The sequence below is a fragment of the Tamandua tetradactyla genome, chromosome 11, assembly GCF_023851605.1.
Source record: "Tamandua tetradactyla isolate mTamTet1 chromosome 11, mTamTet1.pri, whole genome shotgun sequence".
In the NCBI taxonomy this organism is placed as follows: Eukaryota; Metazoa; Chordata; class Mammalia; order Pilosa; family Myrmecophagidae; genus Tamandua; species Tamandua tetradactyla.
The window spans coordinates 61,258,720-61,274,084 of NC_135337.1; the positions used below are offsets into that span (position 1 = coordinate 61,258,720).

A 15,365-nucleotide genomic window follows, 5' to 3' on the forward strand; every position below is an offset into this window, starting at 1 on the left:
AGGGAAATGGAAAATGGAGAAATGGCCACATGGGGGACTTAACTGTTCTAGAAGTTCAGTTGTGAAGGGAATGTGTATTTTTAAAAGAAAAGATCTGAACATGTTTACAAGTACATGGGAAGGAACTGGTCAAGCAACCAGTGAAAATAAATAGAAAGGTGACGTTTAAGAACCCTGAAGATGGTGGTCATAGTTACAAGGCATAGCTCTTCATCCAAGAGAGTAAAGACCTTTGCCTGCTTTCTTCATCACTGATGAATGCTATACATCTATAAAAGTCTCTAGCATTTAGTGGACACTAGTAAATATTTGTGAAATGAATGCTACCAAAGAAAGAAGTAAGTAAAAAAAAAATGACACAAAGAAGTACATTGGCTGGTGGGTATGAGAAGAGTTTAATGAATGAGTCCAACAGATAGCCTTTACATTTCTATGAAATAGGAAGCATCCTCAACATGATAAACGGCATATATTAAAAATCCATAGCAAACATCATATTCAACAATGAAAGACTTAAAATTTTCCCCCTCAGATCAGGAACAAGACAAGGATACCTGCTATTACCATTGCTATTAAATACTGTACTGGAAAATTTAGCCAGAGGAATTAGGTAAGAAAAGGAAAAGATATCCATTTTGGAAAGGAAAAAGTAAAACTATCCCTATTAATAGATGGCATGATTCTCTATATAGAAAATCTCAAAAAATCAACAAGAAAGCTACTAGAGCTAATATATGAATTCAGCAAAATGGCAGGATACATGATCCTAAACACAAAATCAAGGGTGTCTGTATATATCAGCAATGACAAAATATGAAAAAGACACCAAGAAAACACTTCCACTAACAACAGCAACTACAGAAAACTATAAGTCATTACTGAAAGAAATTTCTGTACACAAAAACAAAAAACTACAAGTTACTGAAAGAAATGGAAGAAAACCTAAATAAATGGAAAGATATTCCATGCTCATGGACTGGAAAACTCAATATCATTTTTATGTCAATACTACCCAAAGAGATTTACAGATTTAACTCAGTCACAATCAAAATTTCATCAGCCTTCATCATGGAAATGGAAAAATCAACCATCAAATTCATATGGGACCCCCAATGGCCAAAGTAATCAAGGGGGAAAAAAAGTTTGAGGAATCACACCTTCTGATTTCAAAATTTTTTACAAAGTTAGAAATTGAAACAATGTGGTTCTGGCACAAGGACAGACATATGGGCCAATGGAACAGAACTGAGACCATGGAAACAAGCACATCTATGACCAACTGATCTGTGACAAGAGCGCCAAGTCCATTCAATGGGAAAAGAATAATCTCTTCAACAAATGGTGCTGGAAAAACTAGATATTCACCTGCAAAGGAATGAAAGTACACCCTTACCTCACACCATATATAAAAATGATCCAAAATGGATCAATGACCTAAATGAAAGAGCTAAAACTACAAAACTCTTAGAAGAAAATAGAGGATAATATGTTATGTCAGGACCCTGTATTAGGCAATGGATTCTTAGACTTCACATGAAAAGCACAAGCAACAAAAGAAAACCAATAGATTTGTTTAATTAAAATTTAAAACTCTTGCACAGCAAAGGACATTAAAAAGAAAGTAAAAATGCAACCAAGAGAATGGGAGAAAATATTCTGAAACCATATATGGTAGTTAGATTCAGGTGTCAACTTGGCTAGGTGAAGGTGCCTAATTCTATTGCTGTGGACATGAGCCAATGGCATGTGAATCTCATCTGTTGCTGATTACATTTGCAATCAGCTAGGAGGCATGCCTGCTGCAATGAATGATGTTTAATTGGTTGGTGCTTAAATGAGAGAGCTCAATGTAGCACAGCCGGAACAGCTCAGCATACCTCATCTCAGCACTTGCAGCTCAGCCCAGGCCTTTGGAGATGCAGAAACAAATTACCCCGGGGAAAGATAGTTCGACCCTAGAGGTCTGGAGAGAAGGCCAGCAGAGATCACCCTGTGCCTTCCCATGTAAGAAAGAACCTCAATTGAAAGTTAGCTGCCTTTCCTCTGAAGAAATATATGTTAACGAAATAAATCCCCTTTTATTGAAAGTCAATCTGTCTCTGGTATGTTGCATTCCAGCAACTTAGCAAACTAGAACACCATATACTTGATAAGAGTTTAATATCCAGAATATATAAATACAACAGAAAGACGAAGACTCCAACTTATAAGTGGGCAAAGGACTTGAACAGACATTTCTCTGAAGAAGAGACACAGGGGTACAAGGGTAGTTCAGTGGTAGAATTCTTAACTGTCAAGTGGGAGACCCAGGTTTGATTCCCAGCCCACGTACTTCTCAGTAACAAACAAACAAGCAAGCAAACAAACAAAAATTAAACAAAAAAATTCAAAAAATGGTGCTGCAATAATGGGATACTCACATGGAAAAAGAATGAAATGTGACCCCACCATACATTATACAAAAAAATAATAATTAAATATATATATTTGTGTGTGTACGTATATATATATGTGTATATATGTGTATATATATATATATATACACACAAAATGAGATACAAATGGCAAATAAACACACAAAAAGATACTCAGTATCATTATCCTTTAGGGAAATCAAAATCAAAACCACAATGAGATACCACCTCATGCCCACTAGAATGTTTTTTTAAATAATACCCAAACAAACAAACAAAAAACGGAACAGCAAGAATATAGAGAACTGGTACATTTCCCACCGTACACTGCTGGTGGGAATGTAAAATGGGGCAGCCACTGTGGAAAACAGTTCAGTAGTTCCTCAAAAAGTTAAACATAGAATTACCATTTGACATACCAATCGCATTTCTAGATGCATACCAAAAATAACTGAAAGCGAGGAGTCAGACAGATATTTGTACACCAATGTTCATAGCAACGTTATTCACAATAGCCAAAAGGTGGGAGCAACACAAAGTAGATGAATGGATAAATAAAATGTGGTATATATACACAAGAGAATTATTTGACCTTGATAGGGAATGAATTTCTGATACATGTTACCCTGTGGATGAACTATGAAAACATCATGTTGAGTGAAATAAAACACAAAGGCACAGATATTGTATGATTCCACTTATATGAAATAGCCAGAATATGCAGCATCATATAGACAGAATGCAGAGTACAGGTTACCAGGGGTGGGGTGGGGTGGGGTGGGGTGGAATGGGGTGTTAATGCATAATGGTTGTGCAGTTATGGTTTGAGGTGACAGGAAAGTGCCGGCAATGGATAGTGGTAAAGGCAGTACAATATTGTAAATGTGATGAATCCCAGTGAATTGTATGCTTGGGAGTGGTTGAGATGGGAAAATTATTGTCTGCTATGCTTCTAAAATTTTAAAAGAGAAACTAAGAAGATAATGGCAAATGCAATGCATGATTCTGGGTTGGATCTAAAAATGGAAGAGAAAAGGCCTCAAAGGACATTATTGAGTCATATGTAAAAATTGGAATATCGCCTGTAAGCATTTTATCAATGTTAAATTAGCTGCTACAATTGTGAATATCCTTGTTCTTAGGAAATGTATATGGAAGTATTAAGTGCTCAAGTTTGATGTATATAACCTACTCTCAGATGCTTAGAACAGAGGATAAGAGATGGCAAATGTGGCAAAATGTTAAAAGTTGGTGAATTTGGGTATGTGACTGGGGTATATGTTGATTCTTTGTATTAGCTTTATATTATTTTTGCAAATGTTCTGTAAATTTGAAATGATTTCAATATATAAAGTTAAAAAAATGTAAAAGCCATGATAAAGTAGGAGAAAGGAGGAAAGAAGCAGGAATATATAGTGTATTTGAGATAGTTGTTATAAAAAATATAATAGAGCTGATGCAAGATGAACTGGAGATTTAAAGGGGCCAGCTATAAACGTATGCCACACATTTGTAATAGCTTTATGCCAGAGTACATTTTTCGCCAAGAAGATGTGGTGGTCTGGCTAAAGAAGAGAGTGACTGGATAGATTCAGAATTGTAAACTCTATAAATTCAATCCAACAGTGAAACACCGTAATTAGAGGAAATGAAGTTAATTGTGAAAGAACGACTGAAGCAGTGAATTATGGAAGCAAGGATATGTGAATGGAAGACACACCTGTAAGGGAATGGACAGACTAAAGTAAAAGGGAGAAGATATCTGGGATGAGAAGTGGAATCAGAGTGCAAGAGGAGGTGGACTAGAGATGTGAGAGTAAAGGACTAACTATGATTTCCTGTTTCTCCCTCCTCTAATATCCTTTCTCCCCAGTTCCCTTTCACAATTAACCTCCCTATGGTTTCAGTCTGATCCCGTCACCACCTGTTTACATAGGTTACAAATTCCTCACAGCTAATTAAATTCAATCTGAATTGCTCGCCTGAGTGTTCGATAGTCCACCACGCTTGCCTGAGTGTTCGATAGTCCGCCACGCTTTGGCATCAATCTACCACTTCACCAAGTCCTTTTATATGCCTCTTTCAACCACTTACCACTCTGAGCATGCAAATTCACCTCATGCTAAGTGCTCTTCAGGTGTTTTTTTGTTCCACTCACTCTCCTTCCGAGGGCTGCCAGAATGTACAAGTAAAAATAGACTGCCCAGTTAATCTGAAGTTAATATAAACAAATAATCTCTTAATACCAGTACGTCTTGTGCAAAATCAGTCATTTGTGAATCCTGTCCTTCATATCCACCAACACACAGCAAAATCTCGTCTGTCCTTTAATGTCCCTCAAATACCACATGCCACAAAGAAAGTCTTCCCTGATCCCTTCAAAATGTGCAACCCTTCGTGTCACCGTTCAACCAACAAATAGTTACTACACTAAGTATCAGAGATAAAAACTGTGCAGAAGGTATAGACTCTATCTCCAATGAACTTCCAGACCAGAGAAGTAAAGGGCGGAAGTAAAGGGTCATGTGAGTGAAAAAGGAGGTACGCCTTCTACATGCACTACAGTTACTTCTGAATGCTTCCTGAAAACAAGGGGCACGTTCGTGCAAATGCAGAACAATGAGGAACTCAGTTGCTGAATGAATGAAAATACTTCTGAAAAACTTCCTAAGATTAAATCACTTTACTAAACAACTTCTCCCACTGTAATGACTCTTGGCTTGATCGGACAGAGACATCATTAAGCCTTTAAAAAAAAAAAAATGAAAAAAGAAGAATGTCTTCAATGTAATGGAAATAAAATGATGGTCCAACCAATGAGGAAATAGTTTAGATAAATCGGATAGATTGAAGTGGTATTAGAATTGTTCTACACCCTTAAAACAACAACAACAAGAAGCTTACCGCATGCTGCGCTGCTATCAGCGCTGCCAGCGTGCTTCGGCCCGGCGCTCCTGGGGCACAGAAGGAAACCTGGACTCTGCTGCCCTTGATGGTCATACCGTCGGCCGCCTGCTGAACCTCTTCGGCGTGCTCTGCAGTGTTATACTCAACTACAGCAAAGCCGCCGACGTAACTACCTTCATCCTGTGCGAGCTAACACAATGCACTTCATTAACAGGGAAATTCTGATATTTACTAAGAAACATTCATTTGCAATACATAATTTTCAAATTCAAGAACAAACGCGTGACAGAACACGGTACTGGTGAAAGTAATAGACCCTTTTTTTCCTCACTGAAAAGTATACTGTTGCTTAGATGCAGTCCTTCCTGAAGACAGGACAACAAACAAGGTCCCAACAAGTTTCTTTTCGATTCTTTGATTCTTTAACTTATTTTAAAAATCAAAACCCAAATGATAATTGTCTTACATGTTATGAAATATATATAACTGAAAATTATGGGCAAGATAAGGGACACAAAATTAAAACTTTCTTTAAAATAAAATTCACCAGAAACATGGGCAATGAAACATATCAGACAATTATTTGAGCATATATCTATATAAAATAGTATTATCAAGGGAAGGGAGGTAGATGGAACCCTATTCTACTTGTATTTCAATGTTTTAGGCAGATTCCAGGTATTTGATCAAGTATACCAACGCAAACGTTGTTTAGGAAACTGCGCCCCTGGTTTATTAAAAATACCACATGCAACACACAATCTTTATTTCTGAATGTGCCCTAAATAAACGCCTTGCATGTAGAACTTGATTTATTTCCAGTTACCTACCTGCAAGAGTGTAAAGGATACTGGAGCTGTAAAGACTGGTACAAAGAGCAAAATAAGACCAAAAGACTAAAAAGTTTCTAAGTTTTGAATACATCTGAATTACCTTAAATAACATTTACACTATAAAGTGAGTACTGTGAAAAAATTCAGCATGGCGCATCTATGAGAAGATACATCTATAACACTTCTATTTGGATTTAGTATTTCATAAGTTAATATTACAATTAAAACATTTTTAGCCCTTTTTTATTTTATTCTATTTTTAAAGCCTCACTTTCTTCTTCTTTGTATAACTGGACCAAAATTCTATTTTTCACATTCTTCCTTCCCTTTAAAATTGTCCTCAAATGCCTTTTCCTTCATAAAGTTTTTCCAAACACATGGGAGAAAGGGAAAATATCTATCTATTCCAAACATTTCTCTAACAACCCCATTCCTCTTATAATCTAAACCAGATCTTAAAATCAGATTTGTAAAAACCATTCTTTCAATACACAAAGTTATTTTAAGTGTACAGCATCAGTAATTTCAGAAAAGAATATTTTAGAGCCATTCAAAGATGCATTGGTCTCACTTTGAATTTTTTTAATTTTCCATTATTTTGATGTATTTTAGCAGAATCTACATGGTCACTCAAAAATACTGTAGCAAACATATTTGTACTAGGCGTGAAGCTAGCCCAATAAGCTCTAAGGTTTCCTCCAACTCTGGGATTCATAATTCAAATATAATTTGTGATTAGTGGCTTCCCTCACATTTGCTTGAAAAGCCTCAACTAAAGCTCCAGAGAATCATGCATAGCCATAGGCTATTACTACACAATTCTTTGCATTAAAGAACCGCTTATTAATAAACCGGTTAACTTTCAATATCTGGGCACAATTTGTTAAACGATTTGTCCCAAATATTCTAATTTTATAAAATGTTTCTTTGGTTTCTCTGGTACTTCTATTGAGATTGAAGGGGTGGAGGAGTTAAAAAAAAAAAAGAAAAGAAAAAAGGAAGACAGTAGCATTGACTTAAAAAAGATTTATACAGCATATAATCCAAAATTTCTACTGTAATACTAGGGATTCAACAAGTATATGACTAAAGAAAAAGGGGGGAGGAAGGGAGGAAGAAGGGTGGATGGGAAGGAAAGGAGAGAACGAAGGGTGACAAAAGGGAAGGGAAGAGCCACAGTGGCTCAGTGCCAGAGTTCTTGCCTGCCATGCTGGAGATCAGTTCCCAGTGCCTGTCCATGCGGGGTGGGGGGGGGGGGGGGGGTGTAGAAAGAAAAAGGTTGGTGGGGGGGAAGAGCCAGGAAGAGAATGAACAAATTCAGAGAAGGGAGGGAAAAAAAGATCATGAATTGCTATTGAAAAATCTTTAAGAAATGGGATTACATACAATATATGCTTTTGTCGCTATGAGAATAAATTTAATTTTGCGATGATGAAGTGTTTGAAAGTTCTCACCAGTGTTGTTAGTTTTCAGGATCCTCTCTAAAATTCTCACCTACCATGACCCATACAGATAGAATAGCACATTCCTTTTAAACCTCATAACACTTTTTTTATCCTCTATTATATCCCCATCATACAGGATTTGCAATTATTTGCTTATTTGTCAATCCCTCTCACAAAACTGAGAGACACTATGTAGCTTTCTAATCTCTACATTTCTGACACTTAGTGTAGTGTCTGGCACACAGAAGATAGCAAATGAAACTTGAACGGCTGAGGGATCAATGGATGAATGGGTAAGCCATGGAATGAGAAGACAGATGAATGAGTGATGGATTTGCTAAGGCATGCTTAACTGTACAACAATATAATCTGGCTCATCAACAAAAGGAATGGGTTAAAAATTTCCCAGAGATTAAAGTCATCAAAGTAGAATTAGATTATGCCTGGTAATATTCACAGGGGTATGATAAATTTGTTAGTGCATGTGGAATAGATGCATATATACATATTTGTAAATATTTCTAGTGATATCTTAAAAATACATACCTGGCAAAACACAGGTTTATGGATACTGGAAAAAAATTGCAACAGCTCCTCTGAATCTCTGTAGTCACTAGGCAGTTTATCTATACAAAGGCACTTAGAATGAATGAGCTCTGAAGCCAACAGATTAACATCCATCCACTGTGCAAAGAGAGCTGATGCTCCCAGCTGTTTACCCAGAAGCTCCAGTCTAGCCTTGGCAGCGAAATCCTTTTTCATGTATTCCACAAATCCATAGCCCTTGGAATGGCCAGTAACTTCACTATAGACCAGAAAACATCTCTCAATATTTCCGTAAGCACGAACAAGTTCTTCAAATTCTTCTAAGGTAAAAGAAATGGGAAGATTGGTGATGCACAGCAAAGCGTCTGTAGGCTGGAGCTGGACTCTTAAATCTTTTCCTCGAAAAGAATATTGATGAAACATCTGAATTGCATTCTGAGCTTGTTCCCCATTCAGTAAGGTAACAAAAGCTGGAAGATAAAATAAATCCAAGAGTTCTCTAGGTCAGTGTTTTCAAAGTTTTTTGACTATGACCCACAGTAAGAAATACAATTTTTGTCTATAATTCATTCTATACATACATACACATATTTCTGAAAAGTATCTTCTACAAGGTACTCTGGAGTTTTCTCTTCTTTTTCACTGTGGCTTTTAACACTGACACTCCACTAAACTAATTTCCTGACCAGTAACTCAAAACGTAACAGTGATTAGCTGAAGAATTTCACTATAAAATTTTAAAATAGTCTTTTTCACTTTAGTAATCTTTTCTGACTGCATACAGATTCGATTTTTCCCCCAACAGCCTATGAAGTAAGATTATGAAGTTTTTACAAAAACCGTCACTGAAATAAAGATAGGATTATGAAGTCTTTCTTTCTTCTCAGGGAGTTCTAAAAGACCCTATATGAAAGCAAAGACCTGAAACAAATAAAGGTATAGTAAAAAAATGCCCCACAGGAGGGCAGTTCTATTTCCAGTTAGTTTACATGGTTTCTTAAAATCTGATTAATTATATCGAAACAATACACACATAACTTGGTATACTTTTTTGATGAATGATGTAGGAAAAGAGCCCAGGATTATGATCCTGAACAAGTTGTTTCACTCTGAATCTTTGTAAAACAATTTTAAAAAATCTGTCCTGTCTAATGAAATTGCTCCAGCAAATAATTGCTGTACATATACATAATCTGAAAAATCTAAAACATGATACAAATGTAAGGTCGTAAACCAATGAAATATCATGTACAATACAGTGATAATCCTTGTAAAACTAAAATTTAGCCATATCAATGTATCAGTTATAAAAATAAAGAACATAAAAATTCAAGCAATTTTATGAGAAAAGTTTAAAGCTCCCATTAAAAGAAATAACACAACACACACAAACACACAGAACACAGGTAATCCACAAGTCACAAATAAATCGTTCTCTAAAAGTCTCTCCCTCCCTTCTGCATTCATTCGCTTTCTTCCTCTCAGTATAGAACACACAACAGAGTTGTGTGATATAAGCATTTAACTCGCCCAAATTCAATTAAAATATGGAAAATGTATATGAAGGAGAGAGAAAGAAAGAATGAGCACAGCCTGGCAATTCTTCTACCTGTCAGTGAATCAACCTGCTGCTCCCTCAGTTGGTCTCAGAGCTTATTCGGCTCTCAGAGTGTGAACACTACACTGCACTGAGCGTGGTGCCAAAATTTAAGAAACACAGTTTTTAGTTACCACGGTCTTCACATGCAAGGAAACAATGACCAAAGAAACAGGTAACTCTTGCAATGCTGGGGGGGAGGGGGGGTAGTTTGAGGGGAGTTGGGAGGAACTGGCCACTGGCTTTGTTGCATTTACTAAGAGAATGTTTCTTGATTCCCAAAATCCTTCTTAAAGGACTTGAGTTATTTTGATTCTATGCATTTTTCTCCTTACTCTGACATAAAATACAAATTTATTCTATTTTCCCCAAACAAGCAACAGATAAACACTTTGTAAATACTGGTTCTGATCCCTTACCAGCCCATAAAATCATTAGTCCATATTTGATGTGAATTTTCATGACATTTGACATGATTTCCTTAATACATTCTTTCCTGAGTCTCTTCATATTTGATCAAGTACTCCTTCCTCCATTTCTTTTGCTAGGTCCTTCTTCTCAGCTCATAGGAAGGCCCCTCCAGGTGACTTCACAGCAGAGTCACACCTGGTAACACCCGTACAGTGGTACCTGGCAGCCCTGCCCGACTGAGTCCCTCGTCTCTCATTCTATGCCTTCTTTCTTATGACAATCATGCCCACTCCCATTTATTCAGTACAATGCGCCAAGTGACTTAGGCACTGGAAATGAGTTGGTGGACAAAACAGGTAAGATGTCTTTCACCACAGAGCTCACATTTCAGGAGTGGAGGCTAGATATTGAATAAAGAGTTACAAATGTGTCATCGAAGAGGGAGTATGAAGGCTAAGGAAGCAATTAAATAGAACAAACTAACGCAGCAAACTGGGACTCACAGAAGACCTTCTATACCCCGATAACTCCCAAATCTATAATTTTAACCTTCATTTCCATATACATTCACATACCAATCCCCCAGACTGCCCAAATTAACTCAGGATTTTCACTTTCGTCTGCCAGAAACATTTCAATATGGTTTGTCTGCCTCCTTCCCTATTTTAGGTGGTCCCACCATACTCACATCAAGAACTGGGAGTTACCAAAGATTCTGTCTCCTTCACCTCCCACATTAAAAAAATAAAAATAAAAACCTCAAATTCTATCCTGTATATAGTTTTTTAATCCATCCTCCTTACTTCATTCTTCTATCTTTTCCTTCGTTAATCTTATTTCCACAATAAAAAGGAACGCTCAAAAATAGAAATTTAGTTGTGTCTACTTCCCAAACGGCAATAGTTTGGTATTGTCAACAAAGCTGAGTCCCAGCTCAGTTCTCTTGCCCTATAAAACCCTTTATGATCTGACTTCAGCCTCCCCTGCTCACATAAAGTGTTCTTTATCTTCCACAATACTGAATTGCTTGCAGCTCCCTGTAGAGATTAAATTGTTTTATGTGTCTAGGCATTATACATGTATTTCCCCTGCCTGCAAGATGCTGCCCCTATTCCAGCCAACCCAAACCATGCAAGCGGCTTTCAAATCCAGAGCAGAGATTATGCACTGAGACCTCTGGCCAGGTTTTTCTGATCCCCTCCCAGTTACCCAATGGTCCCTGAGTGATCACACCTCTGTGCTTGGTTGGACAGTTGTACAGATCTTGCGGTGCTGTAATCTATTTGTTCAGATGCCTGCTACAATACTAAACTGTGAGTTTCCTAAATTACTAATCAAAGTATCAATATGAGCTACCACAGCGTGGGGCCCACAGTAGATTCTCCATAAATGTTGCCCCCTGGCAACCACCAATCTGCTTTCTATTTCTATAGATTCACCAATTCTAGATATTGTGTCTGCTTCTTTCCCTTAGCATGATGTTTTGTTTCGTTTTTAACACGGGCAGGCACCAGGAATTGAACCCGGGTTTCTGGCAAGCGTAATGGTTTTGAGGTTCATCTACATTGTGGCATGCATTGGTACCTCATTCTTTAATAGCTGAATACTATTCCATTATATGCATACACCACAATTTGCTTATTCATTCAATGACTAATATTTTAAAAAATGATAAGCTTTTATTTCCCTCCCCTTGTATATGTGCATTTGTTCAACCCAAATAAGTTCTTTTATGGTAGGGGTAAGAAAACATAATGAAGTAAATTTAAAAGTTCAAACAAAATAGGGAAATGAGGTCACTGACTCCTTTCTATTTCTCTCCAAGATTATAAATTCTCTAAAAAATCTAATTTTTCTTATACTGGCTCCCATGGAAGTGGCAGGTGTCACTCTACAGAGGGAAAGCTGTGAGGGAATTTGAGATTAATTTATAACTATTTTCCTATCCAAATTTAAATAATCCACAAGTTCCAATCCTTTCATAAGTCATAATTTTATTTACTCTGTCCCATTGCTTGGTCTATTAGATTATTACTGGAACAAATTTAATACCAGGCACACCAAGAGTTTTTTCTTCAATGTACCCTGTTTTAATAGAAATATTTCCTGATAACTACTACAGAAAGCTCTGCACTGTAAGACTATAGTTTACAATTGTAACTACCTTTTATCAATCTATTATTAATGAGCTGATCTACAAACATCACAATAGCTACTGAAGTCCAAGACAGTACCATTTAATAGAATAAGATACTTTATTTAGTGGTTGCTTTATAGGGTTAATAGTATGCATTTTTAACTCATCACAGTCTACTTTCAAGTGATATTATACCACTTCATGTACAGTATAAAAGCTTTATAGCAGAATACTTCCATTTCTCTCCTTCCAGCCTTTGTGTTATTGTTCTCGTGTGTTTACATTATTTCTGTTGTAAACAGTCAATTTTCCCAATATTTTCTCATAGTTTATGAATCCCAATTGGGACATTTTCAAAAAATGAAGATATCATTTGAATAGAAGGAAGTGGAGCTTATGCTGTTGTTATAATTATTGACTTTTTTTTAACCTTTCTAATAACTTAGCATTTTTTTTAATTGAGGAGAATTCATGAACATAAAATTTACCACTTTAAAGTGAACAATTTAGTAGCATTAACACATAGTGTTGTGCAACCACTTTCTCAATCTAGTCCCAAAACATTTTCATCACTCCAAACTAAAACCTTATACCCATGAAGCCCTCTGGCAACCACCACTCTGCTTTCTATTTTTATGGATTCACCTATTCCAGATATTTCATATAAATGGAATCATATAATATATGACTATTGTGGCTGGGTTCTTTTCCGTAGCATGTTTTTGAGGTTCATATATGTTGTAGCATGTATCAGTACTTCACTCTTTTTATGGCTGAGTACTATCCCATTATATGCATATACCATAATTTGCTTATTCATTCATCTGTGGATGGACATCGGGCTGTTTCCACCATTTAGATACTCTGAATACACTACTATAACAACTTGTGCAAAAGGATTTATTTGAGTACTTGTTTTCGATTCTTTGGATACATACAATGAGTGGAAATGCCAGGTCAGAAGGTAATTCTATGTTTAACTCTTTGAGGAACCCCCAAACTGTTCCCCATAGCGGCTAAACCATTCTATATTCCCACCAGCAATGCACAAGGATTCCAATTTCTCCACGTGCTTGCCAACACTTATTTCCCATTTTTTTGTGATTATAGCTACCCCATGTATTAAATGGTATCTCATGTTTTTATTCGCATTTCCCTGGTGATTACTGATGCTCAGCATCTTTTTGCTTGTCAATTATCTTTTCAAATGATTTCAATATTAAGAAAAAAAAATTTATTCATATAAGTAGCATGTGTGGTATTCTTTATATTTTTGTCTAGATCCAGATTTCCATCTAGTATCATTTCTTTCTGTTTAAGGGACTTAAGTATTTCTTGAATTACAGGTCTGCTGGTGATACATTTAAAATTTTTTTTATAAGTATGAAAAATGCCTTTATTTCACCCTCATCTTTCAAAGTTATTTTCACTGGGTAAGGAAATAATTTATTTTTTTAGTAAGTAAAGAAGAGATGTTGCTCCACGTCTTCTCACTTGCAATATTCCCAAGAAATTTGTGGTTATTCATATCTTTGTTCCTTCCTTGCTCCTCCCCAACCCCCTCCTATTTATCAGTAGTTATGAGCGACATATGATCTTCCAGATAATTTTTTTCATGCTTCTTATGCTTGGGGAGTTGTTTCTGTATTGTGGATCTCTGGGTTTATAGTTTTCTTTAAATATGGAAATTTTTATGTTAATTCTTAAATATGTTTTCTGAACTACACCTCTTCCTTCAGGGACTCCAATTACTCCAACATTAGGACTCTTGAAGTTTTCTCAGTTCATTAATGCTCTGTTCATATTTTTCAGACTTTTTCTCTGTGCTTTATTTTAGATCATTTCTATTGCTATGTCTTCAAGTTCATTAATCTTTTCTTCTGCAATGTTTACTTATTAATCTCATCCAATGTATCTTTCATCTCAGACATGGTAATTTCCGTCTTCAGATGTTTGATTTAGATATTTTTTAATATCGTCCATATTTCTACTTAACACGTTCAATATACCTTATGAATTCGTACATATGGAACACAGCTATAAAAACTGTTTTAATATCCTTATACAATAATTAATCTGTGTTAATTCTAGGTCAGTTTCAACTGATATTTCCTACATGTTTGGTATTTTCCCTTCTCTTTGCATATCTGGTAACTTTTTATTGGACGGCAGACTTGTGAATTTGCTATTTTGGGTACTGGATATTCTTGTATTCACATGACTTTTCTTGAGCTTTGTGCTGGGATGTGATTAAGTTACCTGGAAACAGTTGGATCCTTTCTGGTCTTACTTTTAAGCTTTGTTAAGCAGGTATGACCAGAGCATCATTTAATCTCGAGTTAACTTTCCCCATTACTGAAACAAAACCCTTCTGCATACTCTTTGCTGATGCCTCAGGAATTATGAGGTTTATCATTCTGGCTTGTAGAAATGGCACTATTCCTGGCCCGGTGTAACCTGCGAGAACTGTTAGTTCTAACCCCTTTGGCAACATCTAGTAACACTGGTATTGTGCACAACCTATAAACCAGCAGTTCACTTGTGGAGAACAGGTGCAATGTACATTAGAAGACAAACAAAAAGATGTTCATTGGAGGACTGTTTGAAGTACTGAAAAAATGAAAACTTTTTAAATGTCTCTCAGTAATGGATAAATCAATAGTGATAAATTCACATGAAAGAATAATATGTACTGGTTTCAATTAATGAGCTAGAGCCCTATGTATCAACAGGGAAAGTTCTAAAAAAAACAATGTTGAGTAAAAATAATCAAGTTGCCAAATGAGATATATAATAATAGAATGCCATTTGTGTAAAGTTAAAAAAAAATACAGAGAAGAATACCATTAGTTGTTTCTATGCAGTAAAGGTACAGTCTTAGTCAATATAGTTGGGTAAATGCTTAAGAAAACAAAAGGATTTTTTTCGTGTTCATGCTGCAGCTCTCATGCCAAAGGGAAGGAAGGAAGGAGGCCGTCCTCATTACAGCCAATCTGGGATTTAGGCTACAAGGGGTCCTGCAACCTTTCCCAGGTACTCCGGCAGGGGAAGGGAGAGCAGTGAATTGCATGCTGG

At 36.3% G+C, this 15,365-nt stretch overlaps 1 protein-coding gene across 2 annotated transcripts in view; it reads right to left on the reverse strand.

The window, feature by feature from the left end:
- The window catches only part of RAVER2 (ribonucleoprotein, PTB binding 2), a 113,203-nt gene that overhangs the window by 74,967 nt on the left and 22,871 nt on the right, over nt 1-15,365 (reverse strand). For both annotated transcript variants that reach the window (XM_077120710.1, XM_077120711.1), the window contains exons 3-4: nt 8,146-8,615; nt 5,319-5,510 (exon numbers count right to left, since the gene is read on the reverse strand). In XM_077120710.1, the coding sequence (XP_076976825.1) occupies nt 5,319-5,510; nt 8,146-8,615 (662 nt within the window). The remainder of the gene's footprint in view (nt 1-5,318; nt 5,511-8,145; nt 8,616-15,365) is intronic.